This window comes from Adiantum capillus-veneris, chromosome 20 (assembly GCF_014529385.1).
Source record: "Adiantum capillus-veneris isolate H3 chromosome 20, ASM1452938v2, whole genome shotgun sequence".
NCBI classification, from domain to species: Eukaryota; Viridiplantae; Streptophyta; class Polypodiopsida; order Polypodiales; family Pteridaceae; genus Adiantum; species Adiantum capillus-veneris.
Window position 1 is genome coordinate 73,263,609 of NC_140950.1, and position 20,249 is coordinate 73,283,857.

At 44.4% G+C, this 20,249-nt stretch overlaps 1 protein-coding gene and 2 pseudogenes across 2 annotated transcripts in view; 2 read left to right on the plus strand and 1 right to left on the minus strand.

The window, feature by feature from the left end:
* The first annotated feature begins 1,053 nt into the window (after positions 1–1,053).
* Positions 1,054–5,853, plus strand: LOC147432736 (uncharacterized; annotated as a pseudogene).
* A 155-nt stretch (positions 5,854–6,008) lies between these two features.
* Positions 6,009–6,886, plus strand: LOC147432737 (splicing factor SF3a60 homolog; annotated as a pseudogene).
* A 472-nt stretch (positions 6,887–7,358) lies between these two features.
* Positions 7,359–20,249, minus strand: part of LOC147432738 (DEAD-box ATP-dependent RNA helicase 3, chloroplastic-like) — a 46,795-nt gene continuing 33,904 nt past the window's right edge. For both annotated transcript variants that reach the window (XM_086492579.1, XM_086492578.1), the window contains one exon: positions 7,359–7,990. In XM_086492579.1, coding sequence (XP_086348705.1) covers positions 7,924–7,990 — 67 coding nt within the window. In that variant the 3' untranslated portion in view covers positions 7,359–7,923. The remainder of the gene's footprint in view (positions 7,991–20,249) is intronic.

A 20,249-nucleotide genomic window follows, 5' to 3' on the forward strand; every position in this document is an offset into this window, starting at 1 on the left:
GCCCATAACTGTACCTAGCTAGGTATGCGGTGCCTCTCGAGTAGAAGCTCATGATGTTATGCATTGTATGAAAAACACTGAAAAATACTTTGTTTTCCTACGTGAGAAAATATTTAAATCTTCTTGTGATATCCGCTGTTAAGGTAAACAAGATAGACGTTACCAACATTGATGAAGCACATCAATCTCCCTAGGTCAGCAAGGGCATGCTTGAAGCTTCATCAGCCACCTCGCCTAGAAGAGTGAGAAGTAGGAAACGTTTTCCAAAGGCCTAAAAGGGCATGGCATTGAGCTTCGACCAAATTTTGACCCCAAATTTTGACCCACTGGCATTCATGTCGCTCTTCCACCTAAAAGCAAGACTGTAAACAACGAGAAACACAAAAGTAAGCATTCACATTCAACTTCAACTTTTATCATCGTGTTGATTGTGCATTCTCTTCTGCTATCATGTCTACCATCTCCACTACTAACAAGTAAATTTGTGTTGTTCCTCTTCTTTTAACTTAGCCTCATGAATACTCCTTTGAGATTTGGCTCCCAAGTTGTCAATACCCAAGTCATCTCGGACGGCTGCATCACTCGCCTTGTTTGAACTCAAGCATGTTGAGTATATCTCGTGGAGAGTGGGCAATACCAACATAATGAAGATGCCTTCTCCGCGAGAAAACTACAAGGCTCGTTATCTGTATCCAAAACTTCGTGCCTATGTGTTTGCTTAGACAACACAAAAGTCTATGGGACAAAGCAAGGCACGACTTTCATTCCTTATAATTTTTGGGAGACCACAGTGCCGAATCTCCATCATATTGTCGTAAGCCACTTTTGCGTGATGTGCACTATATGTTTTGTGTTTTCACCCTATGCCTCATTGCATTACAAAATATTTAGCTATTCACATTGTTTTCATGTCCCTTAATACAAATACAGTGTTTTGTCTTCTACTCTTGGATAACACCTACCAGGTCAATAGTGCACTTCAATTTTTACAATTAGTTAATGCTTTTCGTATTTTGAATTCGTTATTAACGTTCCCTAAAAACTTCTATAGCAATGCTTGGCTACAAGCCAGGCATGGAAGCGCAACAGGTGAGTTGGTCAGCGCCGATGAGTGTAGAATCAAGTTGTCTCTCTCTCTCTCTCTCTCTCTCTCTCTCTCTCTCTCTCTCTCTCTCTCTCTCTCTCTCTCTCTCTCTCTCTCTCTCTCTCTATATATATATATATATATATATATATATATGTATGTGTGTGTGTGTGTGTGTGAGCATGGAGATAATTTGCCTCTCTTTCTTTTCTATTTGGGTCTCTCTCTCTCTCTCTCTCTCTCTCTCTCTCTCTCTCTCTCTCTCTCTCTCAGGCATCAATGAAGAGCATAATGAGCTGCATTCGCAATCCCGCAGAATCTCTCTACGTCCGGTTGTTGACCATGCTAGGGCGCAAATAGAGAAGCCGCCCATGGAGGGTCTCCCATGTCTTTGAGGAACAATTGTAATCCATGTCTATAGGTGGTTTGGCTTGGCATAGGTTACAGTTGTTAAAAAATATCTTATTATTCCTTTTTTTAGCCAGGCAATATATTCCAAGGATATTTAAGCTCTGCATTCTCTTTGTTTTTTGAATAATGGATCCTAGCCAGCTGTACATGAGCTTGCACAAGCTTATATATATAGTTAGGTCAGAAAAGAAAACTTGTTGTTGACTCCTTGTGATGCTCTTCCTATTTGTGCTTGACTTCTTCCATGTTGGCTCCTCCATCAAAAGCCTTTGATGTTACGGTTGTTCTACTTCGTTGTGATTGATGAATATCGATTGATGAAGAACGTCGTTGATAAAATAAGTCGATGCGTGCCAGGGCGTAGTTTTAACTAAAGTTCTCTGCCTTTTGCGGGTGCAATGTTGGCTCTAGGAGACTACATTTTGCTTTTATAAGGGCACCACATTTTGCATACTTATCGACAAAGCACCTTGAAGGTGCATGCAAATGTAAATTGCATGTGGAGAGAGGCCTTTCCTTCATATCCATGCCATATTAGTTCCTTTCCACAACCATCAAGGTCCGAGGTCGGGGGGCTGAGCATCGTTGTCGTCCATCCACTAGCGTTTCCTCACGAGAATCGACTGCAGCAGTCGCTCGATTTCTGCTAGGTCAGCACACAGTACGTTCTTGCCATGCATTCAATCAAGTTCTGCCAACTCAGCTCGCGGAAACCTGCAGGCTGCTTACCATGTCAGCACACGGAAATGTTTTCTAATCATTGCCAATTAATCTAAGCCCCGTCAGCACTAATGAGTCTGTCGACCTCCTCGCAATCATTGCCAATCATTGCAAGCCCTGTCAGCACCCGTAATAAACCTATCCACAGCAATGGAAATATGCCAAGTCAGCACGCGAAATTGGCTCTACCTGGCATGTGTGCTCTGACACTGCTGCTCATGCAACCGGCTGAGCTCTCAGCTATAACCAAATCGATCTGCTGCATATTATAAGCATGTGTGCGTGCGACTGTATCTCTGTGCCTCCCTCCCTCGGACCCTTGACGGCCGGACCATGACCATTCCCCACAATCCTCCTCCCCCATGGCTTCTGGCATCCGTCGGTCGCCAAGTGGTCGAAGGATTATGGGGAATGGTCCCTCAGGCATATCTTGCAATTAATGTGCCTCACGAGATGACATCCCAAAGAGGATGCCCATCAAGATCAACCGGAGAAGGTCAACTAGGCAGCTCTTTGTCTAGCTAAAAGCCCACCACACACTCACTCTCTCACGCTGGCGCTTGGGCGTCATGACTCATGAGCTGCTATTCGCCTACTGTGTTTCCCAAAACTAGAACCAGCCCCGCCTTTCTATTCTACGCGATAGTAATGTATTCTTTCCTCGTGTTGTAAAGAAGCATTTCGTCCTCATCCACCAAACCTAAGTGAATGAGCACACTAAGAAAAGTGATTGTAGTCGCAAGAAGTTTTGGACAAATTCTCACAATCATTCCCACATTGCATTGCGACTTACCTCAACATCATGAGCTTCTGTGAGGGGGGCATCGTACACCGGGCCAGTGGTCCGCTGCCCCCAGTCGTACCTAGCTAGGTATACGGAGCCTCTCGAGCAGAAGCTCATGATGTTATGCATTGTATGAAAAACAATGAAAAAGACTCCGTTTTCCTACATGAGAATTTTGTGAGTTGAAGGGGTGCTCTTGTGTCGCATCCAACAAAAAAACCGCACAACTTCCTCGGTCGGTCCTTGTTGGGCATATCCTCGTCTTACAAGAAACCTCGCTTCACATACATATCAAAGCTTCCTCAACACAACCATGCTGAGTATATCTTGCAACCACTTTTAATGCTTTTATAAGCGCACCACATTTTACATGTTTAGTGACCAATGTATAGACAATCACATTCAACATGCAAGCATAGGAGATTGCATTTAGAGAGATGCCTTTCCTTTGTAGATGTTGAAAACATCACGCAGGTTCCTTGCCACAACCAAGTTAGGCATATCTTGTTCCAAGAGGAGCTTCCTTGTAATAGCCGTGTTGGGCATCTGTCGAAATCCAGGGTGCTGCAAGAAACCACATCTTAGAGAGGATGCCCTTCAAGAAATTTTCATGCTATTGTGAGGACACCTATTGATCAAAGCTCCCCAAGCACGACATCCTACTCCAACAACCCTTGGATAGCAATCTCATTGTGAGTTCTCGTACCCAAGTGAAGGTCTTCCATAAAGCCATAGGCCTTCAAGGTGCAAGCATAGATGAATGCATTTGGAGGAAGAACTTCTCTTGGCATCCGGCTAAAATAATCAAGAGCTTTCTTGTGATAGGCATGTTGGGCATATCGTGCAATCAATACCTTGCGCAAAATCTTTTCTCCAACAACTCCATTGATATCTTGCAATCAATATGCTCCAAGTGAGGACATTTTAAAGAGGATGCCCATATTGGAAGTTTTGCATACATATTAACCAATGCATTGCCAAGCACCTTCTGTTTCTCCAACAATCCCTAATTAGAAATCTGATTCTGGATGCCTATGTATCAACCAAAGGAATGCAAAGCACAACATGTTTCTTCAACAGCCCTTGACTACCAATCTCATCTTGACTTCTAGTCACTGATGTGAAGGTCTTGGATAAGGTCACACGCATTGAAGGTGCAAGCATAGGTGATTGGATTTGGAAAAGAACCTACCCTTTGTATCTGGGCTAAAACAACTCTGACCTTCCTTAGCTCAACCATGTTGGGTATATCCTGTAATCAATGTGCCGAGTAGAGATGACATCTCAAAGATGATCCCCATCAAAAACTTCATGTTTTTCCAACAGCCCTTGCCTTGCAATCTCATATCAACCAAAGCATTGCCAAGCGCAACATGTTTCTCCAACAGTCCTTGACTTGCAATCTCATAGTGAATTCTATCACCCATGTGAAGGTCAGAAAAGAAATCCTTCTTCATTGTTGGCTCCTAGAAGAATCTCTGGTAGAAGCCTTTGATGTTGTGACCACATTTTGCTTTCATAAGGGCACCACATTTCGCATGCTTATTGACCAAAACATAACGAAGCATCTTCAAGGTGCAAGCATAGGTAATTGCATGTGGACAGAGGCCTTCCCTTAGCATCCAAGCCATATAGTAAGACGCAAAAATGTCCGAAACGATGTTTTCCTTCAATCTACATGAGCTGGTTTTAAAAAAAGCGAATTTTATAAAAAAATTACAAAATATGACTTTTTGGTTGTCCTCATGTAAGAAAGTTGAGCTACACATCCACTTTCCTTTTTTTATCACTAACCACATGAACTTCACTTCCCCAATTGCTTTGCATATCCTAAAATGTTTTTCACATGAAGAACCTTCTTTAAAGCATCGAACCTCTACCTTGATCCACATAGCCACATAAATCATACACATCGTGAACTCTTCTGTTGGCACTAGATCTTTACACATGCTTTGACATTCGAACATACATCTCTAAGCACTTTTGACACCACTTTTCACGCTTTCTAGCATCGACACTTTTTTGGTAGCAGCGTGGTAAAAATTTTGGTAGAAATTTTGGTTTCCTCCACTACCTGATGTGAACCCGTTCCTTTTTTCCTAAGCTTTGATTGGTTGAAGCCTTCACAGCTAAGCTTCCGCCACCTGACGTGAACCCAGTTTATGGGTGAGCTAGAGCAAGCACTCTCATCACGAGGATCTAGAGCACTTGGAGCGGATTTTGCCATTTGCTACGCAAGAGGCAATGATGCCGAAGCAGGCTCGGAGTGCACAAGTTTTGAATGAGCATAGAGAAAGACAAATAATCGATGCCATCATGGCGGCAACACACTACCTTATTCACTTCTACGAGCAACAACAGCATCATCAATATAATCATCCGCAAGTGACCGATACTGACGCTGATCATAATAGTGCGTTAGTGGTGCAATAGTTCAAAATATTCGTCTCGTGAAGTAACTAGAGTGGCCATGCTGCTAATAGGAATGCGGAATTGTTAGCCGGCCCGATTGGGGTGCCGATGCTCCCCTGCCCCCAATCGTATCTAGCTAGGTATGCGGTGCCTCGAGAGCAGAAGCTCATGCTGTTATGCATTGTATGAAAAACATTGAAAAAAGACTCCATTTTCCTACATAAGAAAATTTCCAAATCTTCTTGTGGTCACTACTAGCCATGTGCAGTTTGCTGCCGAGGAGGCTTGTGGCCTCTTCCTAGATTTGCATGGTTCCTACAACCTGTTTTTCCCCAAGCAAAAAGAGTCGAAACCTAGTCCTCCTGTGTCTGAGAAATTAGGGCATAGCCATTCCCATTTCCATCCTACACAATATTATGAGCACAAACATTGTAAGATATGAGAAGCCCCTACAAGTGGATATTAGTCCTTCAAGGAAGAATTAGACACCAAATTTTTGTTCACATACTCACAATATCTTGAAGAGTTTTGCTTACATTACTTATGTTCCCAGAGTCAAATACTTCTTCCATTGTATCTTTACCATTTAAATCCTCCATGGCTTCGTGTTCCCAATTGGAAATAGCACCCACAGAGAGGAGAATCGCATTGATGTCTTGCAAGGGTCGTGTGCGGCCAAAGAAAGAGACCAAATATTCCATCAAGCAAGAGAGGTAGTTGGTGTAGGCTCCAATGAGCTTGTCTCTGTGGATTGTTCCTTGAAGCAACTTGTTGAGCTTCTAGGATTGAATGCTGGTGGCTCAATCCAACATACAGCAGAAAGACTTTTACTTGTGAAGCAAATGAGTAGGGCCACTAATGAACAGCATTCAAATGCAAGCATAAATCTAACATAACCAGCAAAGAGGTAGCATTAGCTGAAATGAAAGTAATGCGGCTATGCGAGCTTCTACGAGAAGACATTGGCGATACCAAAGCACATGTGGAGACGATGGAGCGCGTCTTGAGCAATGCAAATCATGAATATGAGAAAGTCTAGCTCATGGATTATGCATTATGAAACACCATAACTGGCAACGTAGGTAGTGAAGACGAAGATAAAGAATCTGAGAAGAGGATGTACAATCCATTAGGGATTCCTATTGGGGTTGATGGAAAACCCACACCTTATTGGCTTTTCAAATTACATGGGCATAGAGCATTTGAAAAGCACTTCACTCAAGATCCACGGCATTAGGGTGGCATGAGATGCCTAGGTATCCCCAATAGCAAGATAGTCAATGAGATCACCTCCGTTCAAGATGCCAAGGCCCTGTGGAAGGCACCAAAAGCAAGGTTGCACCCTGCAACCCGAACTCGAAGAAGAACATGAATATGATCAAGGTAACATCTATGACAAAAAAAAACATACGTTCTTCAGAGAAATCTTAATCGTGGACTTCCAACTTGGTTTTATTTTAACCTTGATATTGTAATATTGATTCAACTTGTCTCCTTCTCCCAAACATACACAGATCCCTTAAGAATATTTTTTAGCACGATGTTTGTGAAAATAAATTGTCATTATTATATGTTTACAGTATTTTCTTGCAATCATGTCAGCTACAAGTACAGCTTCTTTGAAGCTTCGATATTCAATAGTTACGTGAAGATCTTAAATCCCTTTGCAGCAATACCATACATTGGACGGGGGGGGGGGGGGGGGGGGGGGGGGGGGGGGGGGGGGTCAGTGTGGCCTATATATGTTCAAAAAAGCAGTCCATCGATTTAAACGTCCTTTAAAAAAATCAATCTTATGAGGACTAGGTAAATTAAAGAATGCACACTTCGTTTTGAACTTAAAATTGAAACAGACTTATGAGAATAAAAGAATATCCTCATGGTAGAAAGAACTTTAAGAAAGCTTAGGCAAGTAACTTGCACCCATAAAAACTTTAACTTCACAGATTAAGACTGGAAAGACCCACATTTTTTTTTATTTTTTTTTTAAACATGTCATAGACATGAGCTGTTTCACCGATGTTTATGTCAAAGCAGAAAGAAAGGGAAATCAATGCTAGTATGTCTTCCTAAGAGAAATGGACCATGATTTCTTTTAACTAGTCGAGGCCCAAAATATACAAAGCTAAGAGAAACTTTGGAAGCTCCACATTCCCAAGAACGAGGGCACCTTTCGCAGAGCATAACTACAATTTACATTAAGCTTCATCTATCCATAATGGAAAGCGGGCAAATTTGACATCCAGGAAAAAATAAGCCCTTCTTTCAATTTAGTAAAGCATGCTTTTCCATATCTGCTGACAAAAAGCCTTTCAATGAAACCAGAATTGTATGCTAATCAACCGTGCTGAATTATGTGCAATAACCTGCTCTGCAATACTCCCACCTGAAGCATGTTATGAAAAAGCAAGCCAAAAGCAGAAGCTCACGACTAATTTAACCTGAGATTGCCACTATATTAATGGCAAGCAAATAGTATATTCGTCAGGTGATTAATTTCGCACTTGGTCAGCTATCTCGGACATTCTACGGCGCGATGTCCAATCTGTCCACACTTAAGACATTGTCCAGAGAAGGGCCTGACCCCAAAAAGAAAAAAAGGTAAACAGTGAATTAACAAGCCGACTTCAGAAAGATGTATCATCTGGGTATCCAGAAAAAAAAAAGGTACTGAAAATAAACATGCTACAAAATAGAATTGACTGATGTGGACTATGAGGGGTGTGTATGTGTGTGTGGGGAATGAGGGGGATCAATCTCTTCATCCACCGGGTGTGTGACTATACCAGGGGAATATAACCATAATATGCAAGAGACTAGCTAGCTCCCTCCGGTACCAAACTAGGGATGTATGATGTCATGCATAGGTCGATAGGGAGTGAAGAGTCCCCATAGTATAGCAGCAAGGTCTGAGAAAGCTTGCACTATCTCCCTCTATTTGGTCTGCTCGTGTCGTAGTCAAAGAATTAATGCCTTGGAATGTTGTCAAAAAAGACAATTACAAAAAAAAAGATGGCATGATCATGAAAGACTGCCCATATGTGCATATGTGGGTTAAAGACATTGAATATTTTCATCTCTCAATAGGCATCTATATATGCCGTTCTGAAGCTACAAATGTGTTGTACTAAGAAAGAGCTTTCATTTGATATGCAAATTGATGTTTCTTCTTTTTTGTATGCCCCGCTTACAGGATAGGGGATCTGGTCTAAGACACCGTTGGCATGGGCATCCGGTGTCCGGGCGAACGTTCTAGCCGGTGTGGCCGGCCACTTTTATAAAAGGGAGGCCAAGGCCTCATTCGTAGTTATCGACCCCCATTAGCACAGTGCCAATGGTTAGCCCGTGAGGCTAGGAGTGCGTGAGGTCACCTCGAGGAAGTGAGGCCGGGTGGTATGGGGCGCTTGGTCTTACAGGTGCACGCCTGTGTACGCTCGCCCCAGCACAAGGGTGCTGCCGGATGGTGGCTATGGTCGGGTGGTTCATCCGTATAGGCGGTCCGTGTAGCTGGGAGATCCTCTCCGAGTGTTGGTTTTAGTGATTTTCCGTCGGAGAGAGAAATTCTAGAAGGGAAAGGACCTCTTGAAGAGGGGCACAACGAGAGAGATCCAGCAACAGCGGAAAATTACAGATTTCTTTCAGTCACAGACATAGTAGTCCGAGCAGCCCCAACAGCATAACAATACCAGAGGCACCAGAGGCATATTGCTTGATCGGGCGATAGAGTTGGGGCGGTCCCGTCGCCCACGGATGAGGGGGCCCTCTCGACATCGACGCAGATTGCGATAGAGGATCCATACCATACTGGCGCAACATAGGAGCCGTCCCGACAGAGTGCCTACCTTGGAGGACATTGAATCTCTATAGCCTTTTGGATACTGATGTACATGTATATGATGCCTCGATTGTCAGAGAGCTCCATTGTATCAACTCACCCTTTGTATTCCCTTTGTATCAGCTTTCACCCCACCCCTACCCACTATTTTCTTTTCAATCCTTTGTACTTTTTGTACCCAGACTTGGTATTAGATTCACCACATATAACCGTTTGGTCTCATAGGTCATTTTGGCCTTTTGAAGACGTTAATATTACATTTCATTTCATTTCTCTCGTCGAATAGATCTTTAAGGTCCCTTGGGATAGTTTCCTACGACATTAAAATTCTCTTCTTCCTCTTCTCCTCTCTCTCTCTCTCTCTCTCTCTCTCTCTCTCTCTCTCTCTCTCTCTCTCTCTCTCTCTCTCTGTGTGTGTGTGTGTGTGTGTGTGTGTGTGTGTGTGTGTGTGTGTGGGGTAACGGGCCCACTAGCGCACACAACAAGCACAAACTGCCCAGCGTGACACATTTAAGCCAGCATGTCAAGCACATTCATAAGCTCAGTAGACTTCGAGCAGCAATTGTGACCATCGTAGGGAAATAACAGCCCAGCACAACACATTCAAGCCAATGTGTCGAGCAGCTTCATAAGCTTCGCACACTCCGAGCGGCAGTCAGACCAGTTACTCCTAGAAGCATAGGGGCAGCTTCAAGCAAAGAAGCAGCCTCAAGCAAGGGGCCAACTTCTCAAGCAAGGGGCAAGCTTCTTCATGCAGGGGGCTAGCTTCTCAAGCAGGCGGCCAGCCCTCTTATTAACTCTCTCGTTATTTTTGTATATGAGAGAAGGTGGCCAATTCAATCCAACACACCATTGAAATCATGATAGGATGACGAGGGATGAGGTGGAGGAGGCCATCAATAAAGTCATTTTGGCACATGAGAGAGAGATGCGGATAGTGCCCTCAGCATTGTCAACAAGGCCCTATCAAAGAAGGTCGCAGTTCTCGAGGCGGAGTGTGCCTCTCTCAAAAGCAAAGTGGAGGCACAAGATGAAGAAATTGATAAACTACAGGAAGAAGTGGAGGACATGCACTCCCAAACCAAGCTTAAAGAACGAGAAATTCAACCATCCATAACAGAAGAGCTGAATATTATTAAGGTGCAAGTGCTCACCATCCAAGTAGAGGAGGAGAATAAGGCACGGAGACTTCTTCATTGGTAGAGGTGCTCCCCCACACCAAGGTCCCAGAAGCAAGCAAAGGAAAAAGGTAAACATGAAACCTCCACTCCCTCCTCTATCATCAACATGACAATCGAGGAAGAGCAAAGGAGGAACACACACACTCTACATGTAGGAGTCACAGTTTTCAAGGACACCAACAATGTGAAAAAGGTAAAAGCTTCTATCCACGTATGGAAATCATGGAGCCAAAACACACCAGAGTACACAGAGTGGGCAAGAAAGGAAGAGGTGATGGGGGAACCTCCAAGCAATGTGCTCTAATCATTCATTTCGCTATCATGGAAGAGAGGAAAGACTTCCTCAAAAAGAGGCCTACACCAAAGCAAACAGAGAATTACTTGGGAGATGACTTTACAATGTCTCAACTAGCACACATGAAAGCATGCATGCCCAAGATCATGGCTAGATCGCCTTCTATAGAGGAGGCAAAGTGGTAGTACTTGACAGACACATCGGAATTGTAATGGCTCATTACGATTGGATGTTGCAGCATTCTAGGATTCTTTCAGCGGGAGCGACATCATTTTGTATTCAAAGATGGATCAGAGCCTAGAAAGCACTCCCAAGGGTGATTGGATACAAAATGGGAAAGAACATGAAGACAAGTGGCTCGTAATGAGCACAGTAGCAAAAAATCAAGAGTAGTACTACTATTATTTAGGGAGGAGTTACACCCTATTATCCAAGTGGTTCGCAAAGATGAGTCGCGCTATATGTGGGTCAAAGTTAGAGCAGAGAAGGGTAGAGCTCTCTACAGTGCCATATTTACTTCCTGAAAGGGTTGTCCACGTTCGTACGGGACGTTCCGTACCGCACCGTACGACTCGTACGTTCCGTACATGACTCGTCCAGGTTTTTTTCTTTTTTTTTTTGCGGGGGCGATTTTTAGAGTGGGATTGTTTTGCATCTCGACTGCATTTGACCAAGAGCCCAATGGCTGCATTGGCTCAAACAACCGTGACCTATGTGCGACGAGGCTCGGGGTAGCGGATCTACTATGGCCGCCACCACTTTGGAGATCATGATTCTTCTTTCTTCGGACATTGCCGTTTCCAATGTCCATGGACAGATTTTTCATGTTCTAGCTTGTAAGACTTAAGTTACAAGTATTTAGTACTAAGTACTAAGGTCTATGTCATGACTCATATGATCTATCATATGTAAGAAGCATGATTTTATTTTGAATCGTACGTTACATCACCGTACGTCTAATTTCTTCTAGTTCGAATAGTACCGCACGTCTTCGTACGTGTACCCGTCGTACGTGACCGTACGTATCAACTATGCTTCCTTCCTAGCACCTCTCACTATGCTTCACCTAATGGGCAGCCACCGTACATGATACTAGATGAGGATATTGGGGAGTTCTCAGCTAACATCCTACTCAGGGATTTTGATGCTAGGATAGTATGTGATCGGGCATCCTTCTTTGACACTTCTGAGATGTTGAGAAGAAGAAGAAGAGAAAGATTGTTTTAACGTCTTAGGAAACAATTTTAAGAGACTCCGAGAAATGGGGTTCTCCAAGACCTCAGAGGATGCCAAGGAGTTTACAAAGTATGGGAGATACCTGATTGAGATGGGCACAGAACATAGATTGGCCATTTTACTTCTCTTCAAGTAGCGTCACTTGCTTCCCTCATAGATATGGTGCTAGCACAGTGGATTATGTTTTGGCTCCCACATCAGCTATACCACGCATTCAAGACTTGCAAGTCTCGCCCAAACGTCTTGGAGTGGTTGTACTATGTAGATCATGCAACAGATTTTACTTACACTATTGGTATCTTTCATCATGCAACGCATCGCCATTCGAGATGCCTGTAAGGTGCAGCGGAATGAATGTTGGACTTTGCTCAAGATGAGTGCTCCGAACTGTGCTCAAGGTTCCTTTTACTTATGAAAGGGAGAGCCTTCCGTTCTTTAATGAGAGAGTGCAATGGACACAAACAAAGTGAATGGACACTGTGAGTGAAGGTGCATGAGACTGAGAAATAGAGAGAGAAGAGAATACGACACCGGACAGTTGTAAAACCCTCCTCCACGGACCCCACTCTCGATGGCGAGAGTGGTCTACTATTGATTGCACAATCTGATACAAGGGCTGATGCAATGAATCTAATGTTGTGATGTCGATATCAACGGTGTGGACGACGAGGACGAGGCTAATGCTGAAAACTGAATGCTCTAGGATGCTTCTTGTCGGGCTGTCCTTTATCCGCTAAGTCCGATGATCCTTCGGCTGAATATGCTACTGCAAAAGGCTGGTTCCTGCCGCTACAAAACGCTGGACTTGCATGTGCAAACGCTGCCCTAAAGCTGTCCAAAAACGCTAACTGTGGCTGAATTCTGCTGCTTCAAAAACGCTGAATAGGCTACTGTAAAAACGCTGGCTGAGATTGTATTTGCTGATGCAACCAACGCCACGGGAATCACCAAGTGCAAGGCTGAATACTCCTGTGGAAAACGCTGCTGGAATGGCCCAAGCAGGGCTAAAATCGCTGATGCTTGTTGGAGAGAAAACGCCAGGCTGCTGGGTTCTTGTTCTTGCTGAGAGTGGGCCAGTTGAGCAATGCTCCTGTTGCCTCCTCTGCCAGAAAGTGCTAACTTTGGTTTGCTTATATATTATCTTAGCAAAATTGCCCTACCTAGTTCCCAACAAAAGTCACTTAATAAATAAGTGAAAAATGTCAAAAATAGGGAAAATAGGTATAATGCACTGGAAAATGCTCCTGATGGATTCTGATGGGAATGCTAATGATCATGCTGTGTGCAACCGGAGAATATGCATCTACTCTACGTGACTGGTCATGCACGGTCTGCGAATAAACTCACAAAAGTGCCAGATCACTTCATATTCTAGACTGACTTGACTGAATTGAACCTTGGTCATGCTGTAGCTTGTCCACGGACACTTAGGGTTGGACGCGTCACGTGACATCCCCTCATTTTCAAAGTGAGGTACTGGTACCGAACTGTATGGCGTCGAGGGAGATCGCCAACAACATCCGAAATCCTCAAAAGGACTCTTAGACGGCCCACTCTTATGTGTGGGTCGTTCAATACTTGAACTTCATAAAGGTTTGCAAAGTCTTCTTCTTTGCGCCAAGCCGAAAGCGACACAAAGTCATTTGTGGCTCCTTCAATGCTTCAACTTCGTCACTAGTCATGCATCTACCTTCTTCAAGAATCTCTGAGGATGAAAATTCTTGAAACCACTTCCAATACAAAAACATGAACATACCCATTCCATGTAAAGTGACTAGAAAAAATCTAGTCTTTCGAGATGATTGTGCATGCAATGGAGATGAACAAAGAGACGGAGTGCCGAACCATTCATCAAACACATGCAAAACATGGAATCCAAACTCGTCTTTTTGATCTAAATCAATCAACTGTGGCAAATCACAATGGACATGCCTAGGCTTGATGCTCATACTTTCATGTGACGGTGTCATGCCAAGGAAGAGACATGGAATGTGACTTCCTTGAATGCATACTTTCAACTTTTCATGAATAATCCGCATACATCCATGCTCATTCATGAGTGAAACGTGCTCAACGTACAATATGTCATGCCTAGGAAAAGGAATCACATAAAGACGCTGACTAAAATACAGGAAACGATCATGAATGAAACACTCGAACAATGCGTGCTGACGGATCATTCGAACACATAATACTTCTTGTAAGGGTTCTTTGGTATAACCGGCCCGTACAACGTAGAGGGCGGTACTATTTCAATTACCTGTTAACTTTACACAGAGCACTGAGAAGGGAAGAGAACACAGTTGCGTCCAGCGACTAGAATGTCACTGCACACACGAGACCGACACCCTGTAGGCCCCAAAGACTGGCGCCCCTTTCGGTATTTCTTTATTCAAATTCAGGTAGACGGTCCGACCACTTAGCACAAGCTTTCACAAAGCTGTCCAAACCTAGCGAGGGCTGAAAACGCAGGTTTTCGACCGGATTTCGACAACATAACGGCGCAAAAACCCCTGTAGGTCAAAAACACTTGTCTAGGACAGATTCCCTCGATATCTGGAAGCTTTCTGGTGAGCTGTCACAAAAATTCAGCGGGCTGTAATTCTCTGTTTTTTATTGCCGGGAGCCCAAAAGCCTGTACACGCATCCCAAGGCTCTCACGAGGCTCCCCCGATGTTCCCTTGCAGTTTAGGTGCGAAACCCTAAACCTGCAGAAAAACACAGCAGGCTGTAATTCTCTGTTTCGGATCGTTTTTAGCGGAGCGAACACGCCTACGCGTGTCCCAAGGGCTCCCGCACGCAATGGGACAGTTCCCCTGTGAATTGGACGAGTTTTCACGCGAGAAAACTCTCCAAACTCGCAATCTTTCGTGATGGAACTGTGCGTACCTGTGGGGGATTAGCAATTAGCTAATCCGGTTCCTGTTCAGAAGGCTCTTGCCTTGGCAAACGCGCATAAACCCCCAGAACTGTACATAGGTCAAATGAGAAGCCCACTAGTGGGGCATAACATACTGTACGTAGGGGAGAAAGAGAGCAGTATGTAGCGTGCGGGGCATCACTCCCGTCACCATACTGTGCATAGAGGGCAAGGTAAGCATTCCATAGCTTCTGTACCTGCTACAATCCACCTGAGGCTGAAAATGGTGCCCCCTTTGTTGATATGCAGCTCGTTTTTGCCTCCCAGAGTGGCAGAATCGCTCACAGGCTGACACGTCGCCCAGTTTCCGAGTTTGGGCTTTCCCTGCTAAAAATATCTCAACTGGTACGTCAGTTGACTTGGCAGCAGAGCAATAGAATGTTCCCCTTGTCATTCCAGAGCTAATGACGCAAACACATTTTCCGGTCAAAAATAGCAGTTCCCTAAATTTTAGGAGATTCTTCCATGGCGTCCCTATCGGTCTCTTGACCATCATTGAAGACTACCATTTGACCAACATCTACAATGTGGGTTAATTTACTGGCCCCTTTCAACTTATAAAGTTGCAATGACTTGACGAGTGGCCCAAATTCCAGTTTGGCGCACACGAGCTTCCATACTCATCAGAATTCAGTGCTAACTGGCCCGGGCAGTCCCTGTCTGACCGACCTAGATCCCCGATGTGAGAAACCCATTTGGCTGCAGTCATTTCACACTGGCCATGCAATGTCCACTTGCACCTTTTCAAGGGTTTTGGGACAAACAAGTAAAAATAAAATAAATATATCTAATACTTATTTACGGAAGGCAACAGGAAAAATACACCTCCTTGCGTCATTTGGACCTAGGCTCGAGAGCTAAGATCGGTTCGTCGTGTTTGATCAAATTTGCCTGGGGGGGTGCTGCGAACCTCGACTCGAAAACCAAGATCGAATCTTCGTGATTGATCGAATCTGCAACGAGGTTAGGTTCGCTAGAAAAAGCATCAACTAACCCATCATCCTTGTGAACAATCACATCTTGATCATACAAATCATCATGCTTGTGAGAAAACACATCTTGATCATCATGCAAATCCTCAATCTTGTCCTTATCATCCAAATCATCATGCTCACCATTATCATGCAATGCTTATCATAATCATGCAATTCCTATGTATCATGCTTTGGAGAAGACGAGACCGAGAAAGTCTCCTTCTCCTGAATCCGTTCAATCTTCGCCTGCACATTAGAAATGAGAGATGGAGAATGCAACTTGCTCTCCACGAATGACAATGGGAGAGTCACTTTTGGCATTGAACGTATTTTCCGCCCAATCAATGAGAGGATTATGCTCACGAAACCATCGAATGCCCAAAATCATATCACATCCTGAAAGATGAGAGACGAAAAAGAAAATTACGTAAAGCAGCTTGTTGAACTGTAAACAACACATCAAGGCACTCTTTCGTGATGAGAGAGTCCATATCGGGAGCAAAGCCAGAAACCTCGAGAGGAGATTTCTGACTAACCTCTAAGCGGGCTCTCTCAACAAGAGAGGGACTAATCACATCATGCGTACTGCCTAGGTCAAACAATAAGACAAAACGATGCCCCATCATATAACCATAACATTTAAAAAGAGACTCGTCAATGGGAGGGTCATGAGAAACTTGGGGCACATTCCGCTTCGGGTGATGACCATACATTGTGATCTTGGTTCTTAAGTTCTCGAGGGACTTGGGTTCTTGTGAGTCTTAGGTTCTTGGGTCCTTGGGAGTCTTGAGTTCTTGAGGGTCTTGAGGTTCTTGAGGTTCTTCTTTCGCTTGCAATCTGTGTTAGAGAAGGATCTTCTCTTCACCCGAGTTCTGCTCTTTTCCGCGGGCGCATCCCTTGCGGCCTTGCGTTCACACCAAGATTTCTTTTTCCCACCTCATGTCGATTGGCCGACCGCTAAGTGCACGGTCCGCTCTCAATGAGTGAAAAGAGGCACAAGGGGAGGTTGGACAAGCCCTTCTTTCTTGGGTTTCCTGTCACTCTTCAAAAACACGATTAGAATTCGACGCGCCCAAGAGGTCTTGGGTTACGTGCGACCGCAAGAAGCAAAAAAAAATTGTGGTTCTTTCCTTGAGTGATACAGAACACTGCCAAAGCTTTGATGCCAATGTAAGGAGCAGCGGAATGAATGTTGAACTTTGCTCAAGATGAGTGCTCCGAGCTGTGCTCAAGGTTCCTTTTACTTATGGCAGGGAGAGCCTTCCGTTCTTTAATGAAAGAGTGCAATGGACACAAACAAAGTGAATGGACACTATGAGTGAAGGTGCATGAGACTGAGAGATAGAGAGAGGAGAGAATACGACACCAGAAAGTTGTAAACCCCTCCTCCAAGGGCCCCACTCTCGATGGCGAGAGTGGTCTACTATTGATTGCACAATCTGATACAAGGGCTGATGCAATGAGTCTAATGCTGTGATGTCGATGTCGACGGTGTGGACAACGAGGACGAGGCTAATGCTGAAAACTAAATGCTCTAAGATGTTTCTTGTCGGGCTGTCCTTTATCTGCTAAGTCCGATGGTCCTTCGGCTGAATATGCTACTGCAAAAGGCTGGTTCCTGCCGCTACAAGACGCTGGACTTGCATGTGCAAACGCTGCCCTAAAGCTGTCCAAAAACGCTAAGTGTGGCTGAAATCTGCTGCTTCAAAAACGCTGAATAGGCTGCTGTAAAAACGTTGGCTGAGATTGTATTTGATGATGTAACCAATGCCACGGGAATCACCAAGTGCAGGGCTGAATACTCCTGTGAAAAACGCTGCTCGAATCGTCCAAGGCAGGGCTGAAATCGCTGATGCTTGTTGGAGAGAAAACGCCAAGCTGTTGGGTTCTTGTTCTTGCTGAGAGTGGGCCTGTTGAGCAATGCTCCTGTTGCCTCCTCTGCCAGAAGGTGCTAACTCTGGTTTGCTTATATATTATCTTAGCAAAATTGCCCTACCTAGTTCCCAACAAAAGTCACTTAATAAATAAGTGAAAAATGTCAAAAATAGGGAAAATAGGTCTAATGCACTGGAAAATGCTTTTGATGGACTCTGATGGGAATGATGATGATCATGTTGTGTGCAACCGGAGGATATGCATCTACTCTACGTGACTGGTCATGCACGGTCTTCGAAAAGACTCACAAAAGTGCCAGATCACTTCCTATTCTAGACCGACTTGCCTGAACTGAACCCTCGTCATGTTGTAGCTTGTCCACGGACACATAGGGTTGGATGTGTCACGTGGCAATGCACTGTTGCAGAGAGACAAACGGAGTGTATACATCAGCAGAGCTGTATAGTCTTCTAGCATGGGAGAACCCCCATAAGCAAAGCTCACCCAGATATTGAAAAAGATGATACACACAATGGCAGCCACAGCTTTTCCCCACTCTCAGATTATTGAGAGCCCACGGGTTGGGAGCTGCCTCAGAATAATTGGTATGATGATGAGTGCCAAGAGACGAGAGCCCAGTTACAAAGAGAGGTGGCTTTGGAAGACATCACACAAAGGCAGCCACGTATGCTCTTCCGACGCCTTGTACGGCAAAAGAAGAGAGCTGTCTTAGCTCAGTTTGAGAGAGATTTTTCATATGCTCTTGAGCCAAGACTCTAGGGAGGCTTGGCAACTCTCTAGAAAGCACTCACCCTCTCCAATCATTTACACAAGCATGGGCACAAGATGCATCCTCTCTTTACACAGTAGCAAAGCAATCGCCATTGCAAGACATCGGAGCCATGTCCTCCCACTCCTACTTTCTTTACAGCAAAGATGGAGCTACATGGTCACGGCCCATGTGCTATGAATGGGCTGTGAAAATATCTTGGTTTGGGCTACATGGTCACGGCACAGCAGAGTTCGATGCCCTCTGGAGTGAGGCCCCAAGGTCCTTGTAAACAATACAAGGGATGCCCAAAAGCAAAGCACCAAAAGCTTCTCTATCAAAAGCACTTCACATCAAAAACAACTGCACCCAAAAGCTTGGTGCCAAAACTGCCCAAAACAGCCAGTGCAAAACACGGAAATCCGTACAGCCTGCCACATCATCAGCCAGCGCAATTTACAAAAATCCAGCCCAGAGTTCAGGCTTTTGGATTTTTGGGTTTTAGGCCCCTCAACCAGTGCTCCATAAGTTGGTAGGGTTAGGTTTATTAAATCCCCAACCCCCTTCTATCTTAGGCCCCTCGGCCACACTTTCTGGGTTTAGTTTGTCTGCATGGCCGGTCCTCATGGCCAGTTCTTTCTAGTTGGGCACGCCACGTTATCACTTTGTGACATTTGCCTCCACCTATATAGGTACCCAAATACTCTCCTCCAATCCATAGGGACCTGTGCTCAGGCTTCACCTACCTGATCCAATGTCTCAAGTTGAGATGTTGAGTAACATCCATATATACCTAGATGAATTCAGGATAAGCCCAGATTCACCCTTAAAGGAAAGTGCAAGGTATAGACCTATGATAGTCACCCATAACCATCAGCTCCATTATGCATACTATTGACTAAATACCACGACATCCCCACTAACGTCGGCAATGCCCAATAGTGGGTGTAGAACTAGGACTAACATATGCTCCCAAACACAACACACACCACACATACATACACACACATGAGCGTAGATCAACACAAAGTTCAGCGTACTGACTTTATGTCATGACTCCGGAGATCAAGGGCAGACTCGCATGATTCTGATGATAGGCCTGCTGACACAACATGCTTGAAGGTAGCCTTTAAGCAGTTTGTCATAGAGCCTCTAGGCAGCAAGTCTTGAGTGATCATTGAATCATGAATCACAGTTATACATAGAATTTGACATCAATGAGACTGCCTCACGAATCCATAATGAGTAGGTTACATGTCTGTCAAATAGAGCACCACTTATCAAATGACCAAGACTGTCCTAAAAACCAAAGACCTTTCTTAGCATAGAACCTCTATGCAAATACTAGTAGAGACTCAAAACCTGAGTCTCTCCTCTCTCTGCTAAACCTAAAGGAGAGAGACAATGGGTGACGTGTAGGGACCCTGCTAATAAAAAAGATATCTTAACTTCAGAAAGTCTTTTAGTGTGATGTCAACAAAAAGGATAGGCTATAGCACGGACTATCGGCTATAGCATGCATGCTTATTCAATGCATTGTAACGCATTGAATAGGCATATATGACAAAGTCGACCGTCCATGCCAATCTCTAAGACATGACACGGATACTCACGTATGGTTTGGCAAGCAGGGCCGAACCATACTCCAACTATACTTCCGTACCCGCGTAGTATTGCCAGTGTGATGCGTGTATGGAAAAAATATGGTTTGGAGCTGTGATGGTCCTGTGGACACACCTAGGACAGCTGGAGG